The sequence below is a fragment of the Prenolepis imparis genome, unplaced genomic scaffold, assembly GCF_030444845.1.
Source record: "Prenolepis imparis isolate NDT839.2.m4 unplaced genomic scaffold, iyPreImpa1.0 SCAF_9, whole genome shotgun sequence".
In the NCBI taxonomy this organism is placed as follows: domain Eukaryota; kingdom Metazoa; phylum Arthropoda; class Insecta; order Hymenoptera; family Formicidae; genus Prenolepis; species Prenolepis imparis.
The window spans coordinates 9669090-9682384 of NW_028141167.1; the positions used below are offsets into that span (position 1 = coordinate 9669090).

General features: G+C 32.3%; 3 protein-coding genes across 10 annotated transcripts in view; all 3 read left to right on the top strand.

The window, feature by feature from the left end:
* On the top strand, window positions 1-9239 carry Dare (NADPH:adrenodoxin oxidoreductase, mitochondrial). 6 transcript variants are annotated; one of them, XM_083046065.1, is made up of 6 exons: window positions 1-170; window positions 4041-4182; window positions 4308-4523; window positions 4622-4837; window positions 5033-5899; window positions 7243-7380. In XM_083046065.1, the coding sequence occupies exons 2-5, from the start codon at window positions 4063-4065 to the stop codon at window positions 5858-5860; spliced, it is 1380 nt and encodes a 459-aa protein (XP_082902191.1). In that variant the 5' UTR covers window positions 1-170; window positions 4041-4062; the 3' UTR covers window positions 5861-5899; window positions 7243-7380. The 6 variants fall into 6 exon arrangements, with proteins under 6 accessions (XP_082902191.1, XP_082902190.1, XP_082902196.1 ...); XM_083046067.1 differs by lacking the exons at window positions 1-170; window positions 4041-4182; window positions 4308-4523; window positions 4622-4837 and adding exons at window positions 7492-7648; window positions 7773-8447; window positions 8811-8965; window positions 9072-9239 and having other exon boundaries at window positions 5760-5899; window positions 7243-7417; XM_083046066.1 differs by lacking the exons at window positions 1-170; window positions 4041-4182; window positions 4308-4523; window positions 4622-4837; window positions 5033-5899 and adding exons at window positions 6612-6703; window positions 7492-7648; window positions 7773-8447; window positions 8811-8965; window positions 9072-9239 and having other exon boundaries at window positions 7243-7417.
* Aft (cap methyltransferase 2) lies at window positions 165-4063 on the top strand. The gene is made up of 3 exons (XM_083046063.1): window positions 165-2378; window positions 2484-3030; window positions 3432-4063. The coding sequence occupies exons 1-3, from the start codon at window positions 954-956 to the stop codon at window positions 3524-3526; spliced, it is 2067 nt and encodes a 688-aa protein (XP_082902189.1). The 5' UTR covers window positions 165-953; the 3' UTR covers window positions 3527-4063.
* The window catches only part of LOC145940662 (uncharacterized), a 20829-nt gene continuing 16654 nt past the window's right edge, over window positions 9121-13295 (top strand). For 2 of the 3 annotated variants that reach the window (XM_083046058.1, XM_083046057.1), the window contains exon 1: window positions 9121-9241. In XM_083046058.1, the coding sequence (XP_082902184.1) occupies window positions 9233-9241 (9 nt within the window). In that variant the 5' untranslated portion in view covers window positions 9121-9232. Of the gene's footprint in view, window positions 9242-10033; window positions 10198-13295 lie in introns of those variants that run through there. The other variant, XM_083046059.1, reaches the window with a different exon arrangement.

Genomic DNA, 13295 nt, shown 5'->3' on the forward strand with positions numbered 1-13295 from the left:
CATCGTGAAGTAGCCGCGGTGAGATGATGGCGACGATAACAAATGTAGTTATTTAAATAGTATGTGTATAATACAGTATTTGCATATTTATCCGAGGTAGAAGACGATAATATTCCGACCTAGTTTAGAAGAAATATTCTGCGCTTATATGGCGACACTTTCCTGATACGGTGAGTCGTATTTTCTTGTCGTTCGCCAGCCGAGACAACGCCGGTATTAACCTTTAAATAATCTTTGATTTGAGCAACAGGTTCTTCTGACTCTTGAATGAGATTTCGTGAGATTTAACTGATCTCTTTTAGTTGCATTTTCTCTCTACGCGTGCATTATTTTCTCTTTCTATTTTCAACACAAAATCAGCTTGTTGGAGATAGAATGTATCTTCTCGCATTCTGTTGAATTCGAGACAAGAGCATAATCGGTTTTTTAATAAAAAAATAAGCAGAAGGAAAGAAACGAGGTGTAAAAAATGCATATAAACGCATTTATTTTAGACATTGAAAGTGTAAAAATGCAACAGGAGAACAATGTACAGTTAAATATATTAATTTTAACATTAATTACGTAATGAATTTAGTATTATATGTATTATAATATTGATCAACCTTATAAGTCTATCAATTCTATCATGTATGTTTAACATGACTTCATTTGAATAGAAAAACACTGTTTTCATGCACGTCATTGTTATTTTCTGGATATTGTACATACAGAGTTATTTTAACAAAATATCTTCCCAGCTTTTGATGTCATACTGTAACAAATGTATACTGAACCTTGATATGAAACAACTGCAACTTCCAGGATCAAGATAGCGAAAAAAGAAAGGATAATAACCCGCACGAAGAAGACTGAATGTATATTATAGAAAATTATATAATTATAAACAAGGGTCAAAGTGCATTGCAATCATTCTGTTATATTTCTGAATTAATTTCACATTTTACATAACGATGAAGAAGGGAAACAGTTTTACTGGAAACCCACTGCTTGATGATAACATAAACACATTGTTCGATAAGTATTTCCTAATTTCGGACAGACAAGGACAAATAGAGACATATACGTTACCCAACCCCACATCGATGTTTAAGGAGCCGCCATGGCAGCTGGAAAATTTGCAAAAGTTGAAGGCCAGTCTAAACGAAATGAAGAGTCGCCTCAACAACTTCGATCTATGCGAGTGGCAGCAGCATACGAAACAGATGAACAAAGCAGGCGACATCGTGAACACTGTGAAAAATAACATACAAGCAGAACTCGTGACTCAAGCCTGGTGTAAATTCTACGAGATTGCTTCTAACTTTTACCTGGTTCCGTTGCCCGAGATTCGTTCCGAAGAGAACGGTAACAGTTTCACTTCCGTGCATCTGTGCGAAGCACCAGGTGCCTTTGTAGCCGCCCTGAATCACTGGTTGAAGACGAACGCACCTGATGTAAAATGGAATTGGTTGGCCACCACGTTGAATCCTTACTGCGAGGGACATTCATACGACAGGATGATACCCGATGACAGATTCATCAGGCATACTCTGAAGCATTGGTGCTTCGGCGCCGACAATACGGGCGATATCATGAATCTTAGAAATCTAGACGTCCTGGTAGAAAGATTCAAACAGTTGGACAGAGATATCCTGCTGGTCACTGCGGATGGAAGTATAGATTGCACAGATGTACCGGGAGAACAAGAAAACGCTGTGGCGCAATTGCACTTGTGCGAAACGGTGGCCTGTATGCACCTCTTGCGGAAAGGCGGTAATTTTCTTCTGAAGCTCTTCACCCTGTTCGAGCATCAATCCGTATGTTTGATGTATCTGCTTTCCTGCTCCTTCCATCACGTCATCGCAACGAAGCCGGCATCTAGCAAAGCTGGAAATTCAGAAATATACGTCCTCTGTACGAATTTCAAGGGCAGAGATTACGTAGCACCATATTTGAATATACTCAGGCATTACTGTAGCAACGTGTCGCCTACAAAAGCGATGTTTGATTTGCGAGATATTCCGGACGCTTTTCTGCGGAGACTCCAAGAATGCAGCGAGTTTTTCAAGCGTTATCAATGCCAAGTCATTAGAGAGAACATAAGCACGTTTCGCGCGGAAAGATACAGCAGTATCCTCTTCGAGCTGAGACACATCAAGCGGGATGTTGTTAAGAGGTATCTCAGCACGTGCAGATTGAGTCGAATAGATTCCGCGAACGAGATAGTCGGTCGGAAAATATTAGAGAAGAGCAACAATTGCTTTACAAATAAAAAATGGCGTGTCGATTCTTACAACGAACGTTGCAAGAAGCAAGATTTAACACCGCAAGAACATTTATTGCAGATATGTAACAAAGCGAAGGAGATCGAATCGCCGGCGGAAAAATCTTACACCGTAAGCAAATTTGTATATTATTGCTTGAAAAGATGATAAATTTTTATTTCATGCATTTTCTGAAAAAAAGGATATATCTACAACATGATTATTTTCCTTTTGTAGTGGCATTTACGGGCACCAACTTTAGAGATACTAGGAGGAAGATCGTTTAACAAAGTACGCAGCTCGCACTTTTGTGACTCGAGAATTCAGCAGATGTTAAACAAAATTGACGATATACTACGAGACACGCGCTCTACCGCGCTTTATCAAGCTTTGTGTTTTCCATCGGCAGAAATGATAAAAGAGCAGCAAATTGATCCAACTCACGAGATACTGAGTTTCCAATTCATTCGCGATTACGATAGTCATCGGACGATTGCTGAAATTTACGATCGATTAGGACAGCTACAGATCGGACAAACACTCTTTCTCATCGGCTATTCTTTGCTAACGCAGTTGAACGTCGGACTCTTATATGTCCTAGGTGGTCTCTTTGATAAGATCACTGTAGAGATTCGTGATAACGAAGGCTATCGCATTAAATTGGAGACGTATAGACGTGATGACAAAATATTGAGTAATTTGCGTGAAATACTCACGGCGTCGAATAATATACGTCAAAAAAATATGACAATCTGGTCGATATTACCTATAACATTTTTATATGGTAAGATTTACAAACACATAAAAATAAGAAAACATTAGTTTCATTAATTTTAATAGTGTGTTACAAATTCTCATTAATATTTATAAGATATTCACAAGCATATTTATGAGTTAAAAGTGAAACGTCTTCTTTACTATTAAAATTTAATATAAATGACAATTTTCTTTGTTTAAAAGTTAACATGCATATATATAAAACAAATTTGAAGTCAATATTTAATCTTTAATTCTTTATTAAAGTTTTTGCATTAAATATATTTAGGTCTGCAAGTTTTAACGACTATTTAACTTTTTTATTAACAGGAAATTATTTCGATCTTTAATAAAAAATTGCCAATCATATCAAATACACTTATCTGTACTTATTAACACTCGGTTATTTACAACACAATTTTTTTCTAGAATGTGACCAGTTCTCCATGATAGTACAACTTAATCACCTGATGATCAAACTATACGCTCATCACATTAATATGATAGAGTGTAATAAAACGTAGCAACAAAGAAATTTTATACACGTGATTATATAATATAAATATATTTATGAATATATTTATATTCATTATAAATTTATTTATATTTATAATGAAAATTATATGCTTGAAGACAGTTGTAAATAAATAATTGTAAATTTATAAATATCATTTACATTGTAAATATTTCATCCTTATTATGGATAACACATGTATGCAAAATTTTGTAAAATATGCAATATAATACGGTGTTGGAAAAATGATATTCGCGCGATAATAACTTAACGATAAATAATATACCGGTTAATAAATAGTTCCAGAGTCAAGGTCAACACTTGTGGATCGCGTTTGTTTTGTAACAACGAAATGATCGATGTTTCGGGATCATGTTTGATGTATAGAACGTGGTGACCGAGATTTCGCTTTGTAGAAAAGGGCGATTTCTTCATAGGAATAACAAAGCGGCGTTGTGCGAGGTCTCGGCGAAGTCTTGGCAGAGGCGTATTGTAACTGTGTAAAAAATCTGGCCACGTTTTAGATCGACGCCACCGTACGTGAAGATGAAATGTTACCTTATCAGGAATTGCATTCGCTTCCTGTCCACTGGACAACACATGCCGAAGGTATGCATTGTCGGTTCGGGTCCGGCAGGTTTTTACGCAGCCCAGCAGTTGTTGAAGGTAATAACAATAGATTAATTATAATCAATTACAATATATATATAAATTGTTTAAAAAATAAATTTATTAAACTTCAAATATTCCACAAAAAATAAAATTACATGAAATATTTGTTTGATTAATAGAGTTCAGGCGTGAAAGTTGATATATTGGAGAAACTGCCTGTTCCCTTCGGTCTTGTGCGCTTCGGGGTTGCTCCGGATCATCCAGAAGTGAAGAATGTCATTAATACGTTCCATAAAACCGCGAACAATCCACGTGTTCAGTTCCTAGGTAACGTTAATGTTGGCACGGATGTTACCGTTGATCAATTACGTGATTTTTATGATGCCATATTATTGGTACGTATCTTATACTATATTTATTAATTATATTAATTATATAATAAGTTGGCGTAATATCTTAATTTAATTAATTCTTTGTTTTATTTCTATTACAGACTTACGGCGCTCAACAAGACCGACTGCTCAATATACCGGGTGAACACTTAAGCAATGTGATATCAGGTCGACGTTTCGTTGGTTGGTATAATGGTGTGCCAACCGACAAGGATCTGAACATTAATTTAGACGTAGAGGAAGTGGTTGTCATAGGCCAAGGCAACGTAGCCATAGATATCACGAGAATTCTTTTGACACCTATCGATAAGCTTAAGGTAACTCTCGATTCTTAATGATTTATTGTTAAATTAGAAGTTCTATGATTAATTACGATAATATAATAACATGAAAAACAGATTCTAAAATTAAATTGTACACTTTAATATAAAATATCTATTTAGTTTTATCGATTGCAAGATGAAACTAATTTTTAATCTGAAATATTAAACTATCTCTTTCGATTATTTCAGAACACCGACATCACGTCGTACGCCCTGGAACGTTTATCTCATAGTAGAGTGCGAAAAGTCTCCATGGTTGGGCGAAGAGGACCTTTGCAGGCCGCGTTTACAATCGCGGAACTGCGCGAGCTCCTCAAGTTGGAGAACTGCAAAAAACTCTGGCGAGCGGAAGACTTCGCGGGCGTACGAGATATCGTACCGACCTTAGCCAGACCGCGGAAACGACTGACGGAGCTCATGTTGAAGTCTTTGGACGAATCCGTGAGCGACTCGACGTACGCTAAAGAGCTAAATCCGATCTTCCTGCGGAGTCCCGTCGAATTTCACGGCAACGATGAGCTGCAAAGCGTCAGATTTGCAGTGAGTCATCTGCGAGGAGATACGATTCAAGATCAGGTAGCCGAGATGACTAACGAATTCGAGACGATCCCATGTGGTCTAGCTCTGCGTAGCATTGGTTACAAATCCGCTCAAATAGATAGTTCGATTCCGTTTGATGCGAGGAAGGGACGAGTGGTGAACGTGGGCGGTAAGGTCGACGGCAATCTTTACAGCGCTGGATGGGCAGCCACCGGACCGGTCGGCGTTATCCTATCGACCATGACGAACGCTTTCCAAGTCGGCAATCTGGTGTGCAAAGAACTGGCATCTCCGAGCGAGAATAAAGCGGGGTCGAACGGTGTGCGCGAGATCCTAAATTCCAAGGGAATCCAGATCGTATCTTATCAGGATTGGCAAAAGATCGATCGTGTTGAACAAGAGCGAGGTAAACAACTAGGAAAGACACGGGAGAAGATTGTCGACGTGACGGAAATGCTCGACATCGCTGCAAAATGAGCAATCTAAAAAATATTTAAAGGATGTGTGAACAATTAGGTATGAAAAACATGTTTTTTATCATATGTACTTATAAATATCCCGAAAATTATACAAATGTATGCATAATTATTAGGAATGCAGGATATGTCTTTATTTTTAAAAACTATTCAAAAGAGTAAGATTTCTTTTATATGTCGAATATGTTATGACATGTTAAAGGCATGTTAAGTCATGTCGTTTATATGCTTTTTCATATTTTAGGAGAATCGACATAATAAAAATTATGTAGGCCTAATTATATAATTGAAATTGTAAAGGATACAATCAATTTAATTTTTTTTTTTAACTTGAAGTTAATTTTAATTAAGCTATTTTTTTTTTAATAAACCTATTCAAATTATGTTAAATCTTCCAATTTCTTTATTGCAGAATATTATGAATTATTTATCGTATAATAACAAAATATGTATATTGTTTTTTTATATGTATACTAGGGTATGAATTTATAATGGGATATGAATAGAGAAATAGATTATGTTTGACCAAAAAGAAAGAGAAATTCTCCAAAGTATCTTCGAATCTTGTAGAATATAAAATTAAATATATGTATATTTATAATATAATTATATATTTTATATTAAGGTCGCACTTTATCATTGTTATTACTGTAAATTATTGTTATAATTGTGGGAAATAGATCAGGTAAATGGATTGAAAACAAATTCTATCAAATGATACAATTAAATGCTGATGTGTGCGCGTGTACTATCTAACTTATCCAACCTAACATGACCTGACTTGACTTGGACAACATCGGTCAAAAGATCATTAGCTGACACAAAATACATCTTTTAATGACTGGTAATCAATAATATAAACAAATTTTTATGCAGAGAAACATTTTTTTCGTTCTATGTTGTATCTAAAATATATTTTTAATTCATATATAAGAGGAATACTGTGCACAAAAGTTATATTGTCTATTTTTATAGGTTAAGTATCTTATCTCTCTATATACGAAAAATTATAATTAATTATATATGTTTGGTGTTAAAATGATGTATATTTGTATAACTTTCGGTTTTTTATAAGTAATTACAAATTAATATATATATACATATTTTATTAGTATTTTAGATTTATATTTTATATGTAAATAATTATATGCAACATACTTATAATACTAACAACATTATCTAATTTTAGTGTATTTTAGATTATTTAAAACGTTTTAAAAAAATTATAATCTTGATTTTTAATTCAAACTTAATTTGAATTTCAATTGTTAATAAGAATCGAAACACTGCTCAAGATTTCAGGATTTACTCTAGATATTACACAATATGTTTAGAAGTTGTAACAAATGTATACTATAAAATTTTATGTTTTTGTTTATGCAGTTAAAACATGAATTTGCGAGAACCAAAGAAGAAAAAAAGAACAAAGTTGAACCCACAGTTTCCATTTCCCATTCCATTGGATAAAACTCAGGAATGGCCAGTGTATACAGCACATCTCACAGACGTGGGATCGTGCATAATTGAACCTAAAGAAATCAATGCAGTGCATTCTATGGTGAGGACAAGTTTTAATATTAATTTTTAATATAAGTGACAATGTGTATGAAGAAATAATATTTTTATTTGCAGGGATTCTTTGGTAAAGGATCATTATCACGCAGTTATCCATCCTTTGGTAAAGCAAGATATGGAACACCGCCAGTAGTTCGAAATAGACAGTGGCTTCATAGGCAAGAATGGCTGAATGAAGTCAAGGAATTGAATTCTGCTTCTTCCAACTATGAAGGTACGCAATATTATAATTACATTTCATGATACATAAAATTTGATTGTAAATTAATATAGTAAATTATATTAATATACAATATAAGGTAAAATGAAAATATAAAATGATATATATCATTAAACAGTGAAAATCTGTGATATCGAAGATGCTAAAACAAGTGCACAATGTGAAGAAGAAAATATCTTGAATAGCAAGGAAGAAAATATTGGAGACGTCGTTGAGATTCCACTGAATTGCAATGAAAATAAAGAAAGAAATGAAGTCATAAATGACATAGAAATTGATGAGGTTGTTCTTGACTCTGCGGAGGAAGACGATGTTTGTGTCATTGTTAATAATCAAGAGTCTGACAATACAAAAAGTTCACCAAAAACTCACAATGATAAAAACTACTCAGAAGAGAAAAAAGAGGAGGAAGAACCTTGCGAATTAAGCTATTATGATTTCAAAAGCGATTGTGCAAATGAGGATGATAATCAGCACGGAAAGCTGTTGGTTTTGCCGGACAGTGACTCGGATACTGATAATTATTTAAAACATATTAAACCAAGAATCGAAAACGAAGGTTTCCCCATTCGAGAGGCTCTTCATCTCACCTACGAGGAGACTTTTTTTCTTCTCTTTGGATTAGGTTGCCTTCAAGTGATTCACTTTGACGGCAGTCTATTGGACATTAATAATGCATGGTTATACTTTTGCAAGGAGAAGCCAGATTTCGTACAGAAATATGTGGTTTATCATTATTACAGGAGTAAAGGATGGGTCGTCAAGCCTGGCCTGAAATACGGTGGCGACTTTTGTTAGTATTCATTCTTTGAAAATATTTTTGAATAGTTTTTTTTTTCCTATAAATTTTTCCTATACGTATATGATATTTTTTCCTACTTAAAAATATCATATACGTATAATGTTAGTTCGTTGGTTTTTTTTATTTGTTCTTGTAAAAATAGCTAATTATTTTTATATTAGAGAGGTATGAATACAAAATTTTGGTTAGTTATAAATATTTTTACAAATATCTTTTTCAAAAGATTTTTATTCACACTTTTATATATATATATATATATAATATAAATGTTTTTCTTTGAGTTATATAATATATAGCTCAAAGAAAAAACTTTATTTAATATTGTTATCTGATATATATTCTTAAATTTTTCAGTGCTGTATAAAGAAGGACCACCTTTCTTTCACGCTTCTTATATTGTCATAGTGGAAGTAGCAGATGCGGACTCCTTAATTATAGAACCTCTTTCTATGCGATCCACATGGGACAGTTTGTTTGGATTGCAAAGGCTCTCCGAAACCGCTGCCAAGGTATAAGCAATTGCATATTTATTTAAAAAATATTTAAAGATATAAATAAACAGTCACATGTCATTTTTCTTACTCATTTTCTAATTAATTACTATTTGGTCAACAGGAGATACTCTTCGCACAAGTTTTATGGCCATCATCGGTGCCTCAGGATACTAGTACGACTAGCCCTGAAATACTTTCCGAATTCACAGTTAGAGAATTACTTTGGCGTCGATGGAATCCGAAACAACATCGTGAAGACGTTCCAACCGAAGATGAGGATTCATGTTAAAGGTTTTTTTAAAATATTTTTATATTTTAGAAATTTTTTTCACAACAATATTTCTCTATTTTTATCTATATTGTTGATATTATTTTATATCAACTTTTTTACCGTATTGCGCGCAATATTGCGCTTGTATATATATATTTTTTTCTTTTAACGAAAAGCTTAAATATATATACACGTTGCATTAAAACGTAACACGCGGATTGCGTGTAATCGTATCTCATCATAGAAAGGTAAGAAAAGTTTCTTCTTAAAATAAATTCGCAATTCTCCTCAATCCCGCGATATAATCGTATGGGAGATTTTCACATCTTACAACATGTCGTAGTAATCATCGATTGTGTATGCTCTATAATAATGCAATAATAATATGTATTATTTTTATAATACAAAAAAATTGTGTAGAAGATATTACAACGTTCTTTCTAAAATAATAGAAATAATTTCTCGATTATATATATTAGACGTCAATATTAAAATACGAAATTATTACGAGATATCAAGATATTTTTAGCAATGAAATATCAGTATCGAAAACTAGAAATTGAATAGGAAATATCAAGAATACTTGAATGTTACATACAATTAAATACATATAATATCTATGACATAACTGAACAACATTACTACATAAACATATATAAACTTGATTCACGAGGTATATGAATCTTGTACAAAGCATCGCGCGAGTAGCAGCGCGCGTTAAGCCGTATCGAATCCGTGTCTTTTATCAACGATCAGCGATTCACGCGTCGGTACTGCTTGCGGTACTCACCAAGTGAAAGCAAGCAGCGATCGCGAGGGCCCGCAACGGTGGTCCCAGGTCTTTGGGCCCCGTGCAGTCAGTCTGAGGTGAGCTGGGAGCTGGCATGTCGAGTGCCGTGCACCGCGAGTTGTCAGTGAGTTGTCAGCATCCCTAAATCACGCAAGCCCGGGATAATCGCCCGTCCCGCGCGATCCGGTATGTACAGAATAGACGGATATTCCTCAATGTCAATTCCTGTCAATCCTGCCCCATGTGACAGTACAAGTGTCAAAAGTTTTTGTGCTTGTCATTTTTTAAATCTACGTGTTTAGCTAAATATATATATAGTTTAGCGAAATATATAATAGTATTTTGATTTTTAATAAGAGCTAAACATAGATACTTTCCAATAATATTTTTTTCTGTCTTTTATGATTTATAAAAATTTTATTGATTTATATTCTCTCACAAAAAGATCTCAATTTAATTGATATATTTATAGCAATATTGTTTTACAACATTTCTATAAAGCTACTAAATTTAAAATAAAAAGTTATATATTTTTGATCGTTCTCTCATCAATTTAATTTTAGTTAATGAAGTTAATGAAATTACTGAAATAATTCTCCTTTTGTTTCTCTAGTCACGTCTATAAAAAAATCATGAAATCAGAATAAATATAATTAATTTTATTTGAAGTGTTTATGAGAAAAGTCCTAAGATGAATTCAATGAAAATATTTTAGAATAGTTTTCTTTTTATATAATAATTCATAATTGTATTTATGATGCAGGATTAAAAAATGCACGTTTTTTTCATGTTTTATTTATAAAATTTTTTAAGATTAAATTGTAACATAATTCTATTTATTTTTAATCTATCATAATATAATATTTTTAAATCGAGGAACTTTAATCATAAATTATTCAGGAATAAAAAATAAAGTTTTTATTTTATTTTATTATTCTATATATGTATATACATTTTGTATCTTCTGATTCATAAGAGATGTTTAAAAACAAACAAACGATCAAAGCAATCAATGAATAAGGAATTGTGTCACTTTCATATAGGTGAACACGAGAGAAAGCGCGACTTCGCGAGAGAATGTTCGTCCGTATCTGCGCTTAATTTACAGGAAGAGAGATGATGCGACGAAATCTTCTGATTTGAATCCAGTTGCAAGAGAAAGATTGAAACGAATTTCTAGCGTTTCATAAAAACTTTCGATAGAATTGAGGGCATCCATGCAATAATGTGGTTTAGTCCACTTTTTTAACATTCAATGAAATGAATTCAAACTTGTCTTTTTATTTTCTCAATCGTAATCGTCTCGGATTAAGAAAGGAATATTTTTGTGGTTTAATTTTTTAATTCTAAATGTTCAAAAGAATCACGGTAAAAATAGACTTTTCAAAATCTTAATTATAGTACATAATTTAATATTCATTAACTTTATAATATTGAAAACTGTTCTATAAATTTCCAATCTCGTATATCATCTCGTATGTCATCTGCTTCATTTAAAATTAATTAAGAAAGATCTAGTATACACATAAAAGATGAGAGAATCTTATCAAAAAAGTATTCTCTATTTTATATACTATATATATAAGAATAGTATCCTGAAACGCGTAATTCTTAAAATTTAGTTTTGCTTTATTAATTAAAAAAATAAACGTCGACGTGAAAAGATTATGCAAGACACGCATATATATATATATATATATCTTAGAAATATAATTTATAAACGCTTTGCGCATCGTAAATAGACGAGTGAATGTCATCCTTGTCTCACGATACGCCTGGGAATTTAGTTGCATCCAAGGCGATGTGCACAACGATGAATAATCTTGTTGCCGGCAACAACAAAATCACAAATCACCTGAAGCGAAATTTCGACAGTCATTTTCAACCTTTAATTCAATCGTGTTAATCTTTAATTGTCATTGCAGGGGGAAAGAAAAACTCCCAAGACAAACTGGACGCTGTTATGCAATATGGGGAACCAACCACCAAATTTTTCGATTTCGAGATTTTTATTGCAAATTGTGCCTGAATGTATCAGGCACAATTTGCAATAAAAATCTCGAAATCGAAAAAATTGGTGGTTGGTTTCCCATATTGCATAACTGCGTTCAATTGACCAACTGACTAACTTGATTGAAAAATTAAGTCTTACGCATCATAAAGATAAACTAATCTAAGATATTAGGATGCAATTAATTATATTACAATATTTTTTTTTATATTATATACATATGATTATTAAATTATATTTAATATCTTCTAATCTTTAAAACAAGATTCGAACGAATGTTAAATGATCGGGCATTAAGGATTGTCAGGAATTGCACTCTAGGAATTGATTAATTGTTGTACATATTAATTATTATTTTATTTATCATTTATAATTAAAATCACAAAAGTTTGCTATTATTTTTCGTGCATCGTGACCTCAACAAAAGATTACACGAACACCCTGTATATCTTAGTTGTAAAGCTGAACGAGATTCAAGTGAAAGTGTATAACTGTTTGCATCGTCTATACGTTCCCTACGGCATCCTTGTACTGACTTCTGCTTGTATAATTGGGATATCGCTTATATTATTGCGTTACAAATTACGTGCTCGGTACATGAAGTATGCTTAAAAAAAAGAGAGTCACTCGGAAGTATATTTCAGAATAAATTTCCTTCATATTTGATATATAAGAAAATTTAATTCACAATCTTTCGCAAATTTCTCTACATGAAATAACTTTATTATTAAGTCCCCCAAACTAAATCACTGTTAAAGAAAAAGTGAAAAAGCTTTCTCTTGTCCATAAAAATATTTCAAAATCAATTTTTAAATTATTTAATTATTACCATTTAAAATTTCTAAATGCGTCTGAATATGATGATTGCTGATGGTAATTTCCATATATGATAAATGAGATATACTGAAAAAAAAAGTTGTTAACTTAACTAAATCGTTCAACTAAATACTATTTTGTTAATTGAACATATAAAAATATTTAAATTAAACACAACATATTAAATCTAACAAAACGTGTATTTGACTTAAATATTTACATATGTTCAATTAACAAAATAGTATTTAGTTGAATGATTTAGACAAGTTAACAAGTTTTTTTTTTTCAGTGTAAATATATTATTTATTAATAATAATTATAATTCTATGATGAAAAATTTATAGATCTTCTAAACAACACATTTCACATTTTTTCTGGATATAGTTTAGATTATTTTCATATAAATTTACTAAACTATAAACAAAAGCTTTTATATAAAATTTTATATATTACGATA

What these genes read in the sequence shown, in the direction of transcription:
- Aft (XM_083046063.1), top strand. Translation starts at nt 954, where the DNA reads ATGAAGAAGGGAAACAGTTTTACTGGAAACCCACTGCTTGATGATAAC. An exon ending in CGGCGGAAAAATCTTACACC is followed by an intron (nt 2,379 to 2,483) that starts GTAAGCAAATTT and finishes TTCCTTTTGTAG; the next exon opens with TGGCATTTACGGGCACCAAC. An exon ending in ACCTATAACATTTTTATATG is followed by an intron (nt 3,031 to 3,431) that starts GTAAGATTTACA and finishes ATTTTTTTCTAG; the next exon opens with AATGTGACCAGTTCTCCATG.
- Dare (XM_083046065.1), top strand. Translation starts at nt 4,063, where the DNA reads ATGAAATGTTACCTTATCAGGAATTGCATTCGCTTCCTGTCCACTGGA. An exon ending in CAGCCCAGCAGTTGTTGAAG is followed by an intron (nt 4,183 to 4,307) that starts GTAATAACAATA and finishes TTTGATTAATAG; the next exon opens with AGTTCAGGCGTGAAAGTTGA. An exon ending in CACCTATCGATAAGCTTAAG is followed by an intron (nt 4,838 to 5,032) that starts GTAACTCTCGAT and finishes CGATTATTTCAG; the next exon opens with AACACCGACATCACGTCGTA.